The 22,422-nt window shown below is 36.4% G+C and overlaps 1 protein-coding gene across 1 annotated transcript in view; it reads left to right on the forward strand.

Moving 5' to 3' along the window:
* AUTS2 (activator of transcription and developmental regulator AUTS2) overlaps window positions 1–22,422 on the forward strand; it is a 3,698,117-nt gene that overhangs the window by 1,072,837 nt on the left and 2,602,858 nt on the right. Inside the window, exon 3 of the mRNA XM_044054863.1 lies at window positions 21,308–21,409. Within this exon, the coding sequence (XP_043910798.1) occupies window positions 21,308–21,409 (102 nt within the window). The remainder of the gene's footprint in view (window positions 1–21,307; window positions 21,410–22,422) is intronic.

Below are 22,422 nucleotides of genomic sequence, written 5' to 3' on the forward strand. Positions count from 1 at the left end.
ATTGCAGAAATGTTTTTAGTTAGGGTCTACCCCAAGAGTTTGGTTGACAACATTATACTTGAAGTACTTCAGGGATGCAGCACCAAGTATACACCCATTTTGGGTGGTGGTCTTGATACTATTCAAATAGAGAAACCCACCACAGTAGGTGGGGTGGATAACTAGAGAGCACTAGTACTGAAATAGTCTAACAAAACACAAGGTTCAAAATAATATCAAAAGAAATTGGAATAGTTTAAATGTAAATGGCTCTCTAGGTACTGTAACAAGAACAGAGCCACATTTTGTACACAAGACCTCCAAAAATATTAAAAATTGTTTGGAGAGTGGAAAAGATACAAACAAAGGAATGACGTGAAACCAAAGGATGACTAAATGTGGAATGTGTTGTTACTGTAATGACTTTCTTGTGGGCATTAAAGTACTCTTAGGTTATAAGAATGAAATTACAATTAACATGAAGTCAGATAATTGTATCTCTCATAGGGTGGTGTATCTTGTTAAGTGTCCATCATGTGCAGCCTTCTACACTGGTAAAACTGAGAGAAGACCGAACAAGAAAATATGTGAGCATAAATATGACATCAAGCAACGTAATATAACGTAATATAAACAATGCTTCATATAAAGTAAATTTATTAATTTAAAATTTGCAATTTTAGATATAATTGATTTTGATTTGGGGGGGGGGTAGCTGTAAGCTAAGTTGGAGATCAATGAACCTTGTTGGCAAATGAGACTAAATTCCCCCTCCCCAAGGCTTAAATGAAAATGTGTCAATCAAACCTATTCTAAAGCTAAAGGCAGCTATCTTATAGATTATTTTACAATGTATCTATTTATTCCCTCTCCTCTTATTTAACATATTGTTTATTATTTAATATTTGTATAAGGATTCATAGATCAATAGGACTGGTTTGAGAAAATGTTTACAAAGATATATTTAGTTGTTTTTGATTGGCTGGTCAATTATTTATGTAAATGTATAATGTTATTTAATTAGCTTCAGTGTTAACACTATAGTTCTGATTAAGTCTGGAGTGTTGGACAGAAATGCTGTATTTTTTATTGTTATGGCGTTAAATTATGTACAGTATGAAATACATTAATTTTTGATTTTACACTTTCGGAGCTAATTACCTTTTCTTCCAGCATGCTCATTTTGTTTATTAGTTTTGGTGTATACATTTCTGCTATTAGGTTTTTACCTCACGGATAAGAGGTACAGGGTTTGATTCTTACCAAGAAAAGCTGGCAAGTCTGAAAATTATAGCTAAGCATAAAAAGGCCCATGTGGTCATTAGCATAGTAAACACCTACAAAGCTATGAGGTTATAAGGCTATAATGATTTGTTGAAATGCCCTTAAAGTTATTTCCAAGTTTTTAAATGCTTACTGCAGTTCAAGGATGACATTTGTGCAGAGAAGATGTTATGATTATTCACTGGTTAGTGTTGCTGTTTTACAATTTCATGGTCCAGGGTTAATGCCTGGCCTCCATTGACTGTCTTTGGTCAGTGTAATATATGCATATTATCCTTTAGTCCTTATGGATTTATTCTAATTGTACAAATACTCTACCACCTCCCTAACACATGCTAGTTGACAGAGAACCCCAAATTGACCATGTATGTTGCATTTACCCTAGAAGTTCAGGTTGACTGAAAACATTCCATGCAGATCAGTATACTTGTCCAGCTAACAAATTATTAAAATATAATGAAAAATAGCCACATTGGCTGAGTAAAATTAGTATTGTGCAGATACATTTAATATGCACTTGTGAAATGAAGGATATGGGGATGTGGATCTGCAGGTGATGATGTCACAGTTTCTTCTTTTCAGATTGAGTTTATAAAGTGACTCTCTTTCTGATTTTATTAACTAAGTAGTGAAAGGTAAGATTTCATTTTTGTTCTCACACATGGAAATGACACTGTTGAATAGTAACACAGCAACCCAAGGGTGGTTAGGGATGTTGGGTAGGATTTTGCAGCGGGCAGATGGGGAGTCTTTCTTCTTTGGATTTGTGCACTGAATATTCCCCACTGTCCAAACATAGATGTTTAGACCCTGTGGGAATGTAGTCTTTGGTTAAATTATACACTGGTTGGACAGGAAGTAATATATATGTACATTTATTTAATAAAACTTTACATTTATTTAATGCAATTCTGATTTCATATTAAAGGAAGATGCTGGTTTGTTTCATAACAGACAACTACTCTCTGTTAAGAGTTGGACATCATCACTGATGGTGTGTGTGTGTGTGTGTGTGTGTGTGTGTGTGTGTGTGTGTGTGTGTGTGTGTGTGTGTGTGTGTGTGTGTGTTTGTGTGTCTGTGTGTGTGAATATGTGGCTTTTGGGGAAGGGTAGCAAACTGTGACAGTTGACTCCACATTGAAATTTTTATTGTATGTAAGCTGCTTGTTGTTAATACAGAAATAATTTTAATTAGAGCCTTCTGTGTTGGGATCTGACAAGCACTCTGTGCCTCTTCATTTAGGAATCATAGAATATCCAACAACTGGCTTACAGCTATGCCAAACAGTGAGCAATCTAGAAAATGAAACTTCTTTAAGTAAAAAGCAGGTCTTGTAAGGCATTTTTCTAGGATCACCACTAAAGGACCTTACATCCAACATTAGTTTTGATTTAACCTGTGTGGGACTCAACACTAGAAAGCTGGAAGTAATGCCACTAATTAACTGATATTTTTTGTTAACTGCAACAAGAATTACCACAATAAAGCTGAGGTTTTGCACACTGTGCCTCCAAATAACAAAATTTCCGGTAGAATGGGCCACATCATATATCAATATCATAATCTCCAAAGAATGTTAACCTTTTTACTGCATGCATGCCACATTTTAAGGCATATATTTTGTTTTGTTTAACCACTTTCTCTAGAGAGACCTGCCTGTACATGGTTTCACATGTCCTTACTTAAAGTTCTAATCATATGAGAATCGTCACACTCCCTCATCAGGTGTGTCCTTAAATTCTTATAGAGATTTACTTTTTTACTTTATAATTCCTACATTAGTGTTACAGGATGAAAAATGACATAAGCAGGACATGCCCAGAGGAGCTACCCCCACTTGTGTGCTATACCTTTTGTGATTTCCTTACAGCATTAAAACCAAGTAGAAATGCAGAGTACTTCCAAGTATCATTTGGTGATAAGTAAAAAATGTCCACAAAGCCAGAAATCTGCAGTATGGTATCGCCAAACAAGGATTCCACAAACCAGAATGCCAGTGAACAGTTGTCATCTTTAGTAATCCATAAATTAGTGGAAAATGTGATGTCCAAGTTAAGGCTCAAATCTTGTTCAAACACACCCCACACTCATGTCTCAGACCCACACTACTGGTGGTTAAGCCCACATCGTTGGTGACATTAAAAGGTATGTTGGCTCTACATAAGCAGTCCAGCAGTTACTCTGTCAACTTTCATAATGGATTTTTCAAAATGGAACTGAGTTGAAAGTTAAAGTTCCACAAGGCTTGCTGGGTCACATTTAGTTTGATCTATATTTGGCTTTATGCATGCCCAAGAAATCTAACTGAGGAATATGAAAGCATGTAACCTTATGGGAACTTCATGCAGAATATTATAAACATCATTGCATGACTGTGGAATTGAGTCTTGCAGTCAGATATGGTAGTCAGCTTTCTTTTCTGGTCAATTTTCTTTTCTTAATTTAGTACTGCAGTTATGCCTGCACTTCATTTAATACTGCAGTTATGCCTATGCTTCATTTAGTACTGAAGTTATGCATATGCATACCTAGTCTTGTCTGTAAAGCTGGCAGGTAGATACCTGCAATAACAACAGGAAAGAAAGGATGCCCCACCCTACCCCCTACTACCTATGCAGCACTTAGAACTAGGTTGAACTATTCTTTCAGTATGTTACAAGGGAAGATGAGCACATTTCACAGGTTTTAGCTTATCAACATCGAATAAAAATAAAAGGATTTTGATCTAACATCAGCATTGTTCTCCAAGGTCTGTTCTAGAACTAAGTGCTTGTTTGTTCTTTGTCTGTTAATTAGTGATGGAGGGATGCTCCAGTACATCTTTGTTTCAGCCACAGCCAATGCCAAAGACAAATTAAGATGTAAGTGTGCATATAGCCAGCTCTTTATTGTAGAGGGCTTGAACACTGAGTTCCAGCATTGTGCCACAGGTTTGTGTCCAAAGTCCGAGTGTAAAATGACGTGACCAGTAGATGATGAGTATGTTATGCTGTCTGTCCTGTCCTATGGAGAGGATGACTGTCAGCTTCTAAGAACCATTGTCAAATACATAATAGCAAGCCAGGAAAGTACTACACATGCCCAGGAAAACACAAAAATCCAGCCAAAATCCAATTACATATAGACATCCAGCTGCAGCAGGCTTGCTCTTTCAACAACTGCACTGTGGTTGCTGACCAATCCAGGGAGATGGGAATACAGCATAAAAAGTCAACCCTGGATGTATAAAGAACATTTGTTCCTCTGTTTTTCCCAACCCAACTTCAAGTTTCATATGTTAGGAACTAGAATAAAATGATCACTGGAGGAAGGATACACAAGGTGAGAGACAACTCAAAACAAATAAAATTCATATTAAATAATACTTTACCTAAACCTGGCCTTTCTCGTGTTCATCACCAGGTTGAGACATCTAGTGAAATCACAAACTGCTTATCAGCAGTCCCTAATATTTTATCCTTCTATACTTGAATCAATACAAACCTAACAACTTTCCCACTACACATGACTCATTATACCCCTCTTCCCACTGTTAAACATTACTTCTCATCTTTCTGTTTGCTAACTACCCTTACCCCCTCATGGAATCTTTATATACTTAAGTTATAAGCCTTCCAGATACACCAATTTGGAACATGCAGCTTAGATAGAACTAAACCTGTACCATGCTCTCTCTGTTATATGGTATCACCACTATCCTCTTGTAAAACAATAATATCCCCCCCCCACACACATAATTTTATACCTTATCTCTCAACTATACCCTTCATTTTGTCTCTTGAACACTTTACAGACCTTTCTGTACTGAAATGTAAGAACACTAAACTTCTTTACAATGTTTTGCCTTCAGTATAAATCCATTTATTTCTTGCAGAATTTAGAGCTACCTGAACTAAACACTAAACTTCTTTACAATGTTTTGCTTTCTACAGTATAAATCCATTTATTTCTTGCAGAATTTAGAGCTACCTGAACTGTGTACACTTCTACATGTTAATGTAAATGCTTTAGTGTATATACCTGTCTTGTAGCTATGTTTGTTCTTCTGAGAAACGTAGCTATTGTTTTTTTCTGAAAATTGTCTAAAATTCAGTTGTTAATATAAATGTACTGTGATAGAACTTTTCTCCTTGGACTTCCACTGAAAATGGCGTCTGCCCCGTCAGACTTTCCTGGTCAACAAGTAAATAATGCTGAAGGGTAGCTGTCTCGTTATGAAACACTGTGATGTAAAACATGGTTGGAGCACAGGGTGAAGTAATAAAAGAAAATACCATCTGAGCTCAAAACAAAATAGACTTGTACCTGCACCATAGACATGAAGTGCTTTCTTAACAGTTGTCTGCAGTCACTGTGACATACTTTTGTAAGTGGAGTATTTTAAATATATTTGTATAGAATAGTGTTGTTATTTGTGGGTCTACTAAATGGAGACAGTGCAAATACATTGTTTCATGAAACAGTGTGTCTGAGTACATAATTCTCCAGTGTTATAGTATATTCTGATTTCCTCCATTAAAAATACTGTTCCCATTTACAAGTCTCATTTTTATCTTTCCCTATTTTTGCCTTTTCTGCAGTTTTATAACAGTAAAACAAAACCTCTGTGGTTTGCTGCTAGCCCTTTCTTGGAAGATATATTAATGAATGAACTCTGTAAAGGTTGCAAATCTTATCTCCCAAAGATTTTTAAGTTCAGGCATGTTGCATTCTTTACTTTTGACTTTGTTCTGCCTTTCCCTATATGGCCATATGAATACAATACAAATACTAGTGACTTTGATTTGTCACTGTGCATAAATAAAAAGGTTATTTTCCAAGGAAATTAGTATTATTTATTTTGCTTTCAGTTGAAGTGCACTGAAGATAATTTATCATGCCAATTACCACTATTTATTTTAATTATAACAGAGATGCTAAGAAAACAAAATATTTACTTACATTTCAGTAAGGTGAATATTAGTTTGTCTCATAACAGTCAGTGCAGTGAACACAGGTATTTCAAGTCAGATATTTCAGGAATCACAGGCAGAGAGTTAGTAAACAAACAGAAAGCATTACAGTGTAGAATGGCGTTAATATTAGCAACGGAACAGGTAGTATGTCATGAGTTGCAAAATTACTATCTAGGCAAATGCTATTACCCATGCTAATTTCTGGTTTGACAGATGAATTGAGTAGCAAGTTGTATGTATTTTCAGATGATCCTAAAACTGTGGCATTGATGTTAAATCTGGGTGGAGTACCAGGCTATAGACTTAAGACTATCACAAATGGCAGATGAATGTTAGATGCATTGATAAGATCAGAAAAGTCAAGTTTTTTAGTAAAGCAAAGTTTTAACTCAAAGTAAAAAGTAGATATGAAATTGATGTAAGTGTTTGTTTTGTGAGAGGATGACTGAATATACTATTCCATGTCGTGACACTGTCATGCAGTGTGGTATGATGCATTGCATACAGAATACTCCAGACTTATGGATGCAAGAACTCAGAATCAGCAGCCAGGATGCCCTTATACTCTAGGGACCAAAATATGTCCCCTGTCTTATGATTTCCCTCTTCCGTGAGTTTGTATCCAATGAAAGTATTCAGATGTTTTCACTTTTTAAGTAGACCTACCTGTTGATCATTATTTGTGAAGACATCCCTTGAGACTCTAAAGGGTCTACTTTTTCCTCTGAATTGTGCCTGTCCACAAAATTGGATTTCCAGTATCTTCTAAAACTCATCTTCCTTTAGCCCTCACTGCTACCTTTAGGGGTGTGCTCACTGGTAATGTACATAAGCCTTTTCTGGCACTCAGTTTGATTAGATCTTCTGTAATCATTGGATGAAAATGACCGCATTCAGTGCCAAAAACAGGTACAGGCTTAGGAAATCCAGAAAGGACTAGTGCTAGTGTGGCCATTAGCTACGGTAATGAAGTAACACCATTGCCTTCATTTTCACTGATGCCTGTATGATATTTAAAAAAATGTTGGATGTTGAAGACTGCTATTCATGATTGTGCCAGTCATTTTCCAACGTCTTCCTTGTTACTATCCAACAAGTCCAGATGGATTTGAAAAAAGGGTCAAAGAAAGACCATTGCTTCCAATTTTGGCAATGAGATTGAAAAACATATGGAAAATGAACAAGGTCAGTCAGTCTAGATCCACCTTAGACTCTGCTGCAGTGGCCTTCATCCTGATACTGGTCACCTGCTCTTTTGACTTTTAAAGTTCAATGTCTAGATCTTTGAATGCCTGGTTTTCCTGACCCAAGAACTTGTGTATGAAGAGGTGATCACCTGGATCTCATCCCTAGGTATAAAGCTTGGGTTGTGATTGTTAATTTTATTATTTCCTGGCTTGTACTACCTATTGGCTAACTTATTCTGATGGTTACGTCTGACTGTGGGTCCCCTATTAACTAAGTATGAACTAAAACTCACATTAGGAAATTGTCCTCTGTGTGTTCTCCTTGAGTGACAATCCTCTCTTGTGATGGTACCATCTTGCCAATTAAAGGTTAGTCTATCCATTGAGAATTTGGTCCTGACAGACTTCCATTTTATTCATCTGGGAAGAACGCATCTTGCAGGAACTCAAAGTTCTGGATGTAGTGTCATTATTTGACATAAAGAATATTTTGTCATGCAGGGCATTATTGTTTTAAGTCAAAAATGTGGTGTATGGAACTTTGTGTTCCAAGTGTCCTGCTTTATATATAGGGAAAACACAGAAGATGCTTAAGAATCAAATTGATGAACACATGCAAGATCAACAAAAATTGAAGATCACAAATGACCTTTTCAGACACACACAAGAAAATAAAGACCACAATTTTGCTTTTGTAGATATGGAACATTTAACAAAAGACAGAGGTTTTGTTATAGAAGAACATCTTAATAAATGTGAATTAAAATGGCAAATTTTAGTCAATGCAAAGTGTTTTCCAGGTTTCAATGATTCAGTGGCTATTAATTCTGTTTTAATGTTAAAATGCTATGATGCTACATAGTTTATTGTTATTTTATTTTCATTCTTGTGTATGGTTTTACTTTGCAATCAATTTTAATTGATAGGTTGAGTCTAACATTGTACCATGTGATTTTAATTATGTATAAATGAGGTTTGGTAACAAACCAGTTTGTCCAGGGACATCTTCAGAAGGATGAATTTAAAAAAGTGTTAGATGATAAACCTTCCTTCTCCTTTAAAAATAAGAGATCATTCAAATGACAGTTATGTTATAAAATGCAAACACCTGCAATAGGCAGTTTATCATTTAGATTGGGAACTTATATGTGCAAAAATTGCACAGCTTGTAGCTATATATATTCCTGTATGACATTCACACATCCACAATGCTCTATTGAAAGTGCTATGCAGATTGTAGGACTAAACATGTTGTTTATTTTAGCTTCTGCCAGGTTTGTAAGGTTTTTTATTTAGGGAAAACAAACAGAATGTTGAAAGGTCATATATTAGAACACAACAAGGATATAATGACTAGCAAAGAGAACAGTGCATAGGCTAAGCACGTAGAGGCAGAAGGTATAGACCACATTTATAAATTCTTTGTACTTGAGGTCCTCGCAGAACGGGGTGAGAGGAGGAGCTTTGAGAAACAGGACTGAAGCAGTGGAACAAAGATGGATCATTAAGTATAATGCAAACAGACCACCAGGGATAAATGAAACAGTATCACTCAAACCCTTTCTCAAAGCAAGAGCACTTAAACACTAATATATATATATATATATATATATATATATATATATATATTTTACATAGTATGACCTCATTTATATAGTGTTATGCATATTTATATATTTTTATATATATACCTTTTATTTGTTGCATTGTTGATTATGTGTTTCTTATACATTTTTACATATTTGTAGGGCGCTTTTCACATAGGCAATACAACATGTTTTATATATATGGTCTCTAATGGAGGGGTTGTTTATCTGAGAAGGTGTTGGAAAACTATGTGAATGTGATTGCTCTATCGATTGTGCTTAATTGGAATCAAACATTCATGGGTCAAATGGGTGTTTAAATGTGTTGTGATGTTTCATGAAGGTTAGTCTGATGAAACGGTCAGTGATCGTGAAAGCGCTTACTTTTTGTTTTGTAATAAAGTGTACCATTTCAGCCGTGGTGGTTAGGCTCTAATTCATTTTGGTACATCGAATGATGTTTGACTGAATCACCCCTTCCCCCTGGGTATGGGTGTTAGGTGGTTGAAATTCTGGTAGAAGAGAGGGATTGTGGAGAAAAAAGAGAAGGCTTGCCCTCTTCTGTTTCCCCTCTTGTGTTTGGATTTTCATTTTGAGGATTTGTGAAAGGAAAGTGAACAGTTGGAGTACGCTTGCTAAATAAATAAACAAGCAGAGCTAAGGATACTGTTTATTTGGTTGGAAGGTATTTCAATAAATGGTGTATGAAGTGAGTCTGGGACGCTGCTTCTTAAGTAAAGTAAGCAAGGAGAGGTATGTATGTTGCGTACTTGGTCAGGATAAGTAAGGTCACGTCATCCTGAATGATTTGGATGGATGGATAATTCAATAAATGGGATATGAAGCTGACTGGGGTAGGATGAGTAGGTATGCTGTCCTGATTAACATTGCAAGGATGTTTATGCTTTGATTAAATGGGATATGAAGCGAGCTCTTGGACACTGCTTCATAAGTAAAGTAAGTCAGCCGAAGTATGGACGCTGCTTACTGGGGCAGGATGAGTAGGTACGCTGTCCTGATTTACATTATAAGGATGTTAATGCTGTCATTAAAATCAACTATACTATGTTCAGTTCTAATTAATAAAGGTTGGTTATCAGAGTTATGTTATGGAAGTTTAATAAAGGTCATCAAATGTCATTTGGTGTGATATGTTTATTGAAGGGGACTGGGACAAAAGAAGTTTCAGATATAGTTCTAAAGAAGTTCCATGTGATGTATGGAATGAAAGCGCTAAACTTGTTCTAATAAATTTTGAGTTTTAAATACTGTTGCCTCCTTCTTGGTACCCCAGAATTTATCACTTTGTGTTTGGTGTGTTTCTAGGGAGTATTTAGTTTTAACAGTTTATACAGGAGTTTAAGGTGAGGAACTGTCTCAAAAGCTTTTGACAGGTGAAGGAATAAGGAGGAAACAAGATTGCCGGAGTCCCTCTATTTGCTTATGATGTCAATGAATGACATTCAGTAGTTGTACTGTGTGTTGGGTGGAAGCCATGTTTGGTGACTGTTAAGAGCCATTCTTTTAGAAGACAGTGGAGGAGCTGCTTATGAATGCATTTTTCAAGAAGTTTTAAGAGACGCAATAATATTGCTATAGGCCAAAAGTTAGAGACATCAGCTGAGATGCCATCTTTATGAAGAGGGATAATATAGGATTTCTTCCATAGTGAAGGTACATATCATTCTGATATTGATCTTGATAAGAATAGAGACTTGGCATGCTATGGCTTTGGCAGCCATCTTTAGTTATTCATGTGAGAGGTTGTCAGCTGCAGTGGAGCAAGGTTTGAGTTTAAGTAGACTTTTTTTATATCATTGATGTGGAGACCAGTCCTAAGTGGAAGTTGCTAGCAAAGGATATAGAGGGTAAATTGGGTTCAGATGGGGATACTGGGGGGGGGGGGTAAAGGAAGTATTAGTGTCTATGGGCTAGGATAATGTTTGTTTTGGTCTAAATTGTTTGCTGAATTACTAGGACTGGGTGTTATGAAGAGGGTGGTAGATGCACTGGATGGGGGTGAAGAGTTTTTAGTTAGGGGGCTAATGCCTTTTTTGAAGTAAGTATTGAACAGGGATGCAAGTTCTAATGGCAAGCTATTAAAAGAAGGGTTGGGTTTCTTAACTGAGCCTGCATATGTTATGTACTGATGTCCAGAATGTTCTGGAGTCATTTTTGTGATGAAGTGGTAGATGGCTATAATACTGTATATGTGTGTGTGTGTGTGTGTGTGTGTGTGTGTGTGTGTGTGTGTGTGTGTGTGTGTGTGTGTGTGTGTGTGTGTGTGTGTGCGTGTGTGTGTGTGTGTGTGTGTGTGTGTGTGTGTGTGTGTGTGTGTGTGTGTGTGTGTGTGTGTGTGTGTGTGTGTGTGTTTGTGTGTGTGTGTGTGTGTGTGTGTGTGTGTGTGTGTGCGCGTGTGTGTGTGTGTGTGTGTGTGTGCGTGTGTGTGTGTGTGTGTGTGTGTGTGTGTGTGTGTGTGTGTTATTTAGTTCTTGTGTGTTTTTTTATCTAGTTTAACTTGCTTTTTACTCAGATTGTACAATTCTCTGTAAAGTTGCAAGTCATAGGGATTTTTAAGTTTAATTAATTCTTTCCAAGCTTTGTTTCTGTTAAATATTATAGATTTTGTCTGGGTAGTAAGGCATGGTGCATGTCTAATTTTCAGTCTCTTTTTGTGGAATGGAGTGTGGTTGCTTAAAATATTTACGGATAAGTATTTTAAAGTATCGCCTGCCTTGTTGAGTGGAAGAGATTTAGAACAGACCAATTAAAAGCTTTCAAAGAATTGACGAGGGAGTTTATATTGAAGTTAAATGGGCTTCAGGTTAAGTTGGTGAGCGTTAGGTTGGTGGGTAGTATTTCTTTGGGTATAAACCAAGCGCTGGTCACTAAATGAGTTTGGATAAGTTCCAGAGGTTAGTAATTTATTAGGGTCAGAAACCACTATCCAGTCTAGAACTGAACTTTGACTCCTTAACTCTTGGTATTAATAAATCTAAGTGTGTTTTGATAAGTTGTGTGCAGCCATAAAGGCTTATACTAGCTGAGGAAATGTCTGATGTAAGGTTTTACCAGCCAATATTTTCATCACCTAGTTTGATTTAGTCGTCCGTTAGAAGATTTCTTCTAAAGTTGTTAGCTAATTCCAGGTGGGATGTAGGCAGAAACAAAATATAGCTGTTTTTTTATTGTTTAGCTTTAGCAGTGCTACTAGTATTATGGCATTTTGAAATTTTTGGATGTTGTATGAATAGGGAGAGAGATTGTATAAGCGTGAATACATTAAGGTCACCCTTCCTACTTTCTTGTGTGGCCTATCAGCTTTGATAATACTGTAACCTGGAGGAAGTAGTTCAGAGTCTTTAATGTTAGACTTAATCCAGGATTCTGTGATGGCAAGAATATTGGTTTACACTGTGATACCAAGGCATGTAGCTCTGTAATTTTGTTACAAATGCTACAGAGGCTGTTAGTGACAATATTTAATTTTTGGAAGACGAGTGGGAGATTGATAGGGTAGTGCAGGTGATTTACTAGTTTGATTACTATGGATGGGTAATTGTTTAATGATAAGACAGTACCACTGGGAAGATGTATATTTTGAGGTGGTATATGAACAAGGGTTGGTTAATTCACAATTTTGTAGGAATGGTTCTTTCATATTTGGAATTATATATGAGTTTTCAGGTCCTGGGTTGAAATGGACATCACCACAGTGTGGGATTTTTGAGAGCTAGTGTATTGTTTTATCGGAGACCTGTATGACTTTTATTTTTTGAGTAGAGTGGAGGCAGTGAAGTATTTTGTGCTTAAAATAAAGAAAATGAAGATATACTGGTATAGCTATTCCTGATTCCATAGCATGCTGAGAAAACTGCAGTAGGAGAGGTATACAGAGGTGAAAGTATGCAGTGATAGCTTGTTGGAGAGTAGCAGCACAAAGTAGTATGTTGCTTGGAGAAACATTTGAAATTTTGCTAGTTATAGAGAAGAGAAAAAAGTGAAGTGTAGTGTCTAGCATGAACTAGAGGGAGGCAGAGGTAGAGTTAATGAAAAGACACAGGTGGAGAAGATTTGTCTTATTAGTTAATTCTAATTATGTAATAATGAAAAATGGATTAGTATCAATGATGCCTGAACTCAGAGAGATAAAAAGCAGAATATAACTAAGGACACTAATAAGAAATCTAGGTGAGTGTAATAGTATGAAGAGCAGATAGGGCAAATGTAATTTTTGTGGTTGGGAGGAGAGAGAGCCTCTGACTGGTTATTTGTGAGATGGTTATGTTGCTGCAGGTAGGACAAGTTAGTTTGTTTTTTGATAGGCTGGAATTCAGATAAGGAGGGGGTAGGCCCAGTATAAAGGCTGTGATGTCAGGGGTGGGATGGAATGGGATAGGGTGAGGAGAGAAGTGAAACCAGGTAGCATCAAACAGAGTCCTGTAGGAAAACCATCAGTAAGAATTATCAAAAGGTAAGTCAAAATGTCTTAATAGGCAAGGATACAAAAATAGTGCTGCCATTGTTAAAAAAGAACAGTAAAATGTTGGACATATTAACTTGAAAAGCAGGGAAGATCATGTCAGCAAGACAGAAAAGGATGGCATATTAAATAGTAGTATGAGGTGCAAAAGAAGGTAGAACTGGGCCATTCCAGATGGGGGGAAAGTGGACAGGGAGTTAGGAGTGAGATATATGTTGCAGACAGGGAAGAGGCAGCTGCCAAAACTCAATAGTAACTTAATGTGCTGTACAACTGAGAGACCAAAAGATGTGTGTGCAGCGTACAGCAGTAGATTAAATAATAAATAGGCTGCAGTAGGAAGGGAGTCCATTATGAAACTTATTCCTGAGACACCTTAGTATTCATAAAATAAGGTGAAAGGGGAAGTTGCACTCTTCTAAGGCAGGAGATATCAACAACAGTGACATTTCACAACACTAATTCAGGAGATGCTTAACTAAACAGTTACAATATAGGGAAGGTCCATACTTAAGGCACTTTGTTGTGACTTTTCACTCTAATGACCTGTGGAGCAGAAAAAAAAACGTGGGTCTCGTCTTTGCCTAATATTACCAGTGGTGTCAGTTTGGAAGGGGTGGGAGCCCTGAGCCTAGCTTCATTGTACTTAGTAAACTGTTTCAAATAAAAAGTTGAGTTTGCAGGTTAAGAAAAGTGTACAAATATCTCTCTAAACTAAAGACACTATGCATTGTAGGATAACTGAAGAATTGCAATGTTTGAGGACTACTTAAGTCTTAATAGAGTGAGAACAATGATCACCTTTATCCCCAGCAGCAGCAACAATCCAAGCAAATGCACTGGAGGTCAGCTGCTGTATGGATCATCTTAATGGAAAATCACACTGCAGAAGATCATGCTGGAACAAAATTTGGGTAAATCTTTAAGCGTGTTCTTATACACCGGCTGCTTATGCAAATGCAGTGTGTTACAAAACAGTGACTACCAAGCACAGTAAGCTAACTTAACTGGTGGAATCAGACCTACAGTACTTTAACTTCTAATGTTGTTTTAACCTACTAATAAGTTCCTATTTCAGCTAGTCACCTCTGTGCCTGAGCCTTGAGAATCAGAGATTAACAGTAGCTTTGCAGTTACACAAACAAGGTCAGATAGGGAAACAATAAAAAGCCACAAACACTTACAAATGTATTACTGCGTATATCCTTGACTAATTAAATTTATAAACTCATTTAAATCAAATAAACAAGTAATCAATAAGCAGCAAAAATAGTCGTTATAACCATTATCAGTAGCATAACATTTCAGGAAAGAAAAGAATATGCACACAGATAGCACTGCATTTCACCATAGATATAAATATGCATTTAAAGAACACAACAAAAGCATGAAATAATATGGATCCCATTAGATCCAGCGAATTTACGTTTCATGGAAACGTAAATTCGCAACCTCACTTTCACTAAAGTGCATTTTTTTCGAAAATGCACTTTTGTGTAAAAACAAAAATAAAAATAACTACAGAAAAGAAATAAAAACATGCAGTTTGCATGTAACGTTAGTTGTACACCAACGTTTAGTGTTGAGGTATAACTAAGCAAACTATTGCTGAGATCATGGTACAGCGGGGATAAGGGAATATTCTCTTTTCACCACTGTAGTGCAATCTCGGAGTGAGAATATTAAAGTATGGGGGGTGGGGATGCAGGGGGTTTGCCCCCCTGCATAATTATGTTTAGTGTGTTTTTGTTTTTTTTATCTAGGTTTTATGTTTGTTTTTACATGAAAGTGCATTTTCAAAAAAATGCACTTTCGCGAAAGTGAGGTGGCGAATTTACGTTTCAGTGAAATGTAAATTTGCTGGATCAAAGTAGATCCATATGTGTATATGTATGTATGTATATATATATATATATATATATATATATATATATATATATATATATATATATATATATATATATATATATATGTATATATATATATATATATATATATATATATGTATATATGTATATATATATTTATGTATATAGATAGATATAGATATATATTCTCAAGAGTGAATGAGGCTGCATGTATCCTCATGAGTGTTTGTCTTCTCAGTTAATTGTGAGCAGTACTAGGTTATCTTTGTGCATTAAAACTTGGATATAGCTTATTTCTTCCTTGAAATAAAAAAGTAAGATTGATTTTTGTTAGGGTCATTATTGGATAAAAAGGTTGGAAAAAAACTGTAAAATGCACCTTAGAGCATTTATAGCCCCTTGGCTTCTGTTTGCGTAACAGTACCTAGTTCTTACCAGGTTGTCTTGGTCAATTAAGGAGTGTTGAAAGCGTGCATTACAGGATAGTCTTGGTCAGTTAGAGTGTGTTGAAGGAATGCCAGGAAAAGCAAAATTGGAGAGAGAGAGACTGAATTTCTTTTCTTAATCATGGTTTTCAATCAGGCCATCGTTGGGTGAAAAGGTTGTTTTTAAAAACTCTGAAATGCATCTCAGAGCATCTAGAAACCTCATGGATTCCAGGAGTCTGGAGGCCTCAGATCCCCAGCTTAATACAATACTTTCCACTACAGTTTTTACAGTGTATTATTGATCAGTTTGGATGTGCTGAAAAATGCAGGAAAATACAAATGTAAAGATTTGACTAAATGTCTTTCTTTGATCATGTTTTTGGTTCAGGTAATCATGTGATATAGAAGTTTTTGTTGAGAAAAAAATTCTAAATTCAGTTTTCAGAGCTTTTTGAAATCCAGTTACTTCTGGGGTCCTGGTGGCCACCAGATTCCTGGCTTAATACAGTAATGTCCACTGCAGTTATTACACTGAAAGCTTAATGCAGATATTTCCTCCACAGTTTTACGACTACAATCTTGCTTAGATGTTGAATGAATGAAAGAATAACTGCAGTAAAAATGAAGGGTAAGACAAGCTATAAGAAAAAAAGGAAGAAAAAAGTAATCTGCATAGTGTGGTAGGTAAGGATGTGTTCGGCAGTGGGGGTGGAGGTGCCATGAAGCCTGTTCTCATAAATGCCAGTTTACATAAGGGCAGCCATGAGCATAGTCCATTATTTTATAGGCCTTCCTGATATGATGTGGTACCCATTCACTGCTATAGTTTCAAAGAGTCTAGAGGCTGAAAAACAGACATCAGTCATCAGTATGCCACTCCTTTGGAGCTTATAACCATTTTTTATGTTATGAAGCCACAATTCCAGCCTTCAAGATAACAGCCTTGGTGTTCCTACTACACAGTGCAGTGTTAGTCTGGTCACCAAGTACCATGTCACACCCTGTTTGCACAAAAACCCTCAAGATATGACACCATGTATTAAACCATGTAATATCAGCAATAACATTCCATATTACTCAAGAGGACAATTCATTAGTGGATCTTAGTAGCAAAGTCAGGCTTTCACCAGACCTCTGCAGCTACACAAATTGCTTAGAAAGGCATTTGAAGTCAATCACAGGTGGAAATCTTCAGCAAATTTTTGTTTAATCCAACAGGACATAAAGCAGTGAATGTGTGGAAGTGGATCAGCGTCTCAGTATGGTAAATGTTTCAGTATAGCGAGTTGCAGAAAATCATGTAGTTATCACTAATGAAAGTAATTTTTGAATATTTGGAAACCACTGTTCTCTGGCCCATTACATATAGATTCCTTGCAGGAAAACCATGCCAGTAATCTAATATAATTATTAAGGCACTTACCACAAACATTTCTGACATGCCTACTATAAGTAGAGGTTGGTAATGTGGCTTAATTATGGGTTAAAGGAAAGGACGTGGATAGTACTAGTAAACAGGGCCATTCAAAAAAAGTGTTGTACCAAGGGGGACTTTACCTGGGCTTCTTCTATTCATTGTCTGTGTAAGTGGCATTGCACAAGATCTGGAGAAGAAAGTACAGCCCCTACTAAAAACTCAAATATATGCTGGGAGACTAATATATTAGAAAGTGCATAATGATTGCCTGATCTAAACTGCTGCAGTTTATGCTCTCAGTGCAGACAATATGCAAAGTGTAACATCTGGGAGCCAGCAAGCAATGAAAGATGTACTCATTGTTGTGGGAGTAGAAGCATTTGCAACAGCAGAACTGGGAAGGGACTGAGAGAAACCATCTTATGTTGTCTAGGAATAAGTATGTCATGTGTCAGAGCAGAGAGAAAGGTTCCTGGGATACTGGAGTGCATAAGATGAAACATCCCTAGAAGGAAGTAAAAGTCCTCATTAATCTTCATTGCCATGCGGCAAAATTCCACTCTAGTATAATATGCACCATTATGGAAAACTCATCTTTGAATGGACAGAGGCAGCATAGACCATTTCTGAGGAAGACATTAAAAACAGCCCACTTTCTAAGGTAACAATAATAATGATTATAGTAAAAATAGAAGTGCTTAATACAAACATTTCTGAATACAGGATGCTAAGGGAGATGTGATAGAAACAATAAGTTTTTAACTGGAGGGTCCAAATGAGTGCCATTTCAAGAAAACAAGAGATTTTTCTGTGAGCAAGAGGGTACTATTTAATGATATAACATAGCTCATCGGGGAGGTGAGACGATATATAGTTCATGGAAAAAGTTACTAAAGAGAGAAACAGCTTTCCTGAAAAGACTGCAAATTTAAAAACAGTGATGAAATTCAATAAGCATGAGACGGTCAAAAGGTATAATTTTTTTTTCAAATGTTTGAAAGATCACCTTTTCATGAAGCAGAAGCTGCAGTTTTTTCCTCTAGGTAGTGAAATTGGCAGCTTTTCTTTTTCAACCGTTTGTCACTGTTAAGAATTTCTACTTTAGGTGGGAACATCTGTAGTACCTAAAGTATGAAGCTTGATTAGTTGATTAAGAGTTGTAAAACAACATTTGATATTATATGAAATCCTTAAAAACTGTTAGTCAAACCCTCTTTACAGAAGTAGTTAACTACTGCTAAGAATTTCCACTTATAAAATAACAGAACAGGTTATATTTGAGAGATTCATTGTGTACTGATAGTAAGGTATTGCATTGTTCTGAGGGATTTCTCTTCATTAAAGTTGGATAAGCATATACTTTACTATAACTCTTCATTGGGGGGAGGAAGTGAATTCTTAATTAAGTGACACTTTATTTCATCTTATTGATTAAACATCTGACTTTGAAAGCATTTGATGTAATAAGGCTCCAGATGGAAGCTTCAAAGTGGTCTGTGAAATAAATGAGATAAAAGTAGACTGAGATGTACATCATAGTGCATTATTGTTTTTGCTTATTTTGGCTCTCAACAGCTGAACATCAGCTACTTCCAAGGTTTCTCCTTGTACACTGGGAATATTCAGCCTGAGTGACCTTCCCTGGACTACCTCTGGCTTATGTTTAGCAAAGATGTAGTGATCAGTGCATCTGGAGTAGCATCATACTGCTACCGAGGAATGTTTATCCTACTTTCCACCCCCTGTGCTACCCAGTAACACACTTAGATATGTCATGCAGTGGGTTTCAGCATTGCCCTACCCATCACTTTAACAAAAGGCTAACATCATTACGACAACCTGCCCATATGCAGGCAAGACCATAGTTCTGTTTCCCCAATTCCCACCACAGAAACCAACCATGTGAATATATCCTCAGTGTGAGCACCTTCCATCAAGGATAGATGTACCATCCTCCCTCCCTGTGCTCTCATATGTCTAAACCCCTGTTCAAACACTCTGTGTGCATAGTTGAAGCATTATCCCTCTATTCCACTGAAGCAGACAAGATGCACATTGCTGTTAATGCCATGTAAACAGTCAAATGTACATTATTAGCTCAAATCCAGACTTGAAACTATACCTTAGTACAATAGGCATACCTCTCAAATGTCGAAATTTTCACAGAATGTCCAGATTTTTGCTTCATATTTTTGGTCTGTTCTTCATAAAATTTGTGATTTTCTGGCAAATCACTGGAATGATCTAAGGATTGAAGTCACTAAATAATGATGTACATTTGTGTTTTAGACTTCATATCCTTCAGAAAAATGCCTGCTGTAAAAAATCCTGCTATTCTAGCAACTTTCTAAGTTTCTAAGAGCAATATTTAAAGTCTGTCTCTATTTTTTGATCATTTGTCCCCCATTCTGTCAGACTTTGTCCAGATTATTTGTGCATTCAGGTTGAGAGCTATGACAGTAAGTTGCAACTCATCTACCTGTAGCATTTTACAATAACAAATGTGAAAAAATAACAAATGCTCTATATTGGGAATGAATATCTCTGCCTTGTTCCAATTGTAACAAGAATGTGATGACTGCTGTGTTGTAGGCTGGGATGTACGAGAACTGAACAGGTAACAGAATCTGCAGTCAGATGGGAGACATTTCAACTTTCCATTTGCTGTGTTAAACTATAGAAGGAAGCCATTGTACAACTTCAGGAATCCATGGAAGAGATGCATGCATCATGGCATTTAGTTACAATTCTCAGAATATAATCCCTTACAACCAAACCAAGTGTTCTACCACAGAAATAATCCATACCAAAGATTTTAGATTTAATGCAAAGTGTTACTGTACACACTTGAAATCTGTCATGGAGATGCACTGTTTTGGTTGATAGAACATGGGACTGGAACTTGCTTTTGTATTGGGGTAGTCTGTTTAGGGTCTTTTCCATATAATCTGGAGTGACTTTTGTGCTGTCATTACCACTAGCAAGTTTACATTTTGAATATGAAGGCCTTAAGTTATAGTAAAATATAAAACTGACAGACAGCACCCAAAGTGTACCTCATTATGTTGTTCCACATTGAAAGGGTCTGTCACACATTCATTTTAAAGAATTATCATGTATTCTTGGAAAATAATATTCAATCATATCAATTCATCTGAATAACTTTTTAAGTTTAAAATAACATATTTAGCCATTCTGTAAGCTTCTTATTTGTAATATTGCTAACTGCTGTACATTTTGCCCATTTGTTCCACATTTTGGCGATAGAACATTGAAAGCTGTAATCGCTCTGCTAGCTTGTAATACGCATGCAAGCAACCCGTTAGCATGCCTACTACATAGCATGTACTTAAAGAACATTTTTTTACTAAAGTGGAAATGTTCTTTGGCTGCCTGAGTATGCTGCAGTTTTTGGAAAAAGATTATGTTGCCACCATGGCAGACTGATATTCTCTATTTAAATGCATATTTTGAAATTGCATCCCTTCATAGTTTTTAAATAACATAACCTAACAACTTTTATAAATTGAGGAATATAACATTTCAAAGTTGGAGTCTGTATAATAAAGCAGAGCATCACATGGGTTAAATGTATAAACTGAATATCTTTATATTTGTTGCATAACTTTAATGTTGTTCTTAATTCCACAAACTGTATTGCTGTCAGGCTGTAAGTTGAAAAGGTGGGTGTCTCATGGAGTCCTGTAGCATTCAACTATTCTGCAGACAGGTGATGCAGGTTGCTTCATATTGTCCTTTGCAGCTATCCTAACATGCTAACTCCAATACATGCTTATGCAGAGTCCACGACATAGGCACTACGGATGTAGGCCAAAATCTTGAATAGAATCAATAATCCCATCATGTTTAAATGCAGATTTATTCAATTCCAAGAAACATTCTGCTACAACTTGTCTACTGTATAAAATATAAAAGAAATAGGCTAGTGTAATGACAGTGGTTGAAACAAAAGGAAGGCCAACAGCGATGCTTGGAAACTTTCAGAATTAGATAACATAAAACATAATCGTTTTTACGATAACATCAAACATAATTCTGTTTTTACTCTGTTCATGTTTTTGTTCTATACATTATTCATTTTCATGTCTGACATTTTAGCTCAAGCCATCTCAGAACAGATATCGGGGCAGTGACTGTGAGTGTCCCAGTGGAGAGTCAAAGGCATCACATCGGAACAGCTCCCATGACAGAGTGAGTGATGTAAGTAGAGAAAAATATTAATTTTAATATCCTTATCCTTACTTCCTTATATATATTTGTATACTTGTAGTAACTAGAACTTCTTTTATGTTTTGCTTTAGATATCATATCTTGTCTACATTATAATCAAGCTGCATATTCTGAATGGAAAAATGTTTTTTTTTTATTTCTGTATAAAGATTCACCTTAAATTTAAATCTTTATATTCACACACAATTGCAAATACTTCTTATGTCTTCATTTATGCTGTATCTTTTCAAAAATGTCTTGTTTGACCAACATAACAGATCTGCTCAAATGAGGTCATACACTATCTATACCAGTTTGGAGTCCTATCAGGTGATTACTGGAAGGTTGTATAGTATGTTAACCTTGTAACCATTCCATTGCTCAGATGTTTCCAGAATAATAAAGGCAGTGCATCATTTACACACTAAAGTCAAACTACCAGTATAAGAATGATAGCACTAATTTCTTCCATCCTACACTGAGCTATAAAGAAATTGGAGAGAAATTCACCAGTTGGATAAACATGGATCAAAACAGTATGATTACATGACTCAGGCTTAGTGAACTTAACATGAGTACAGTTTACACTTACAAATGTTAATGGCAGTGGAAATCAAAATGGGCACAATATTTGTTATCTAAAATGATTTTCAGCCAGAAGAACATGGAGGAAAATAAGGTGTGTGTGTGTGTGTGTATGTGTGGGGGGGGGGGGTGCAAAATAATTGCTCCCCACTACACTGGAGCACTTTTTGTTGAGCAAAATGATTGCCATCTCATCAGTGACACTTCAGCACTCATGCTTCTACATATAGGCAGGAAGTATAAAACACCAAAACCATCTTTTTTCCAGAGGCAAACCACTCTGCACTGCAGTCTGGGGGACAAAGCTGCCCCCTGTCCTCCTACTAGTATATGCCACTCAAGGCCAAAATCCCAATCCACACTGCAGTGCAGTGCAACACACACACACACACACACACACACACACACACACACACACA

The sequence above is a fragment of the Protopterus annectens genome, chromosome 13.part0 (genome assembly GCF_019279795.1).
Source record: "Protopterus annectens isolate FY-2018-M chromosome 13.part0, PAN1.0, whole genome shotgun sequence".
NCBI classification, from domain to species: domain Eukaryota; kingdom Metazoa; phylum Chordata; order Ceratodontiformes; family Protopteridae; genus Protopterus; species Protopterus annectens.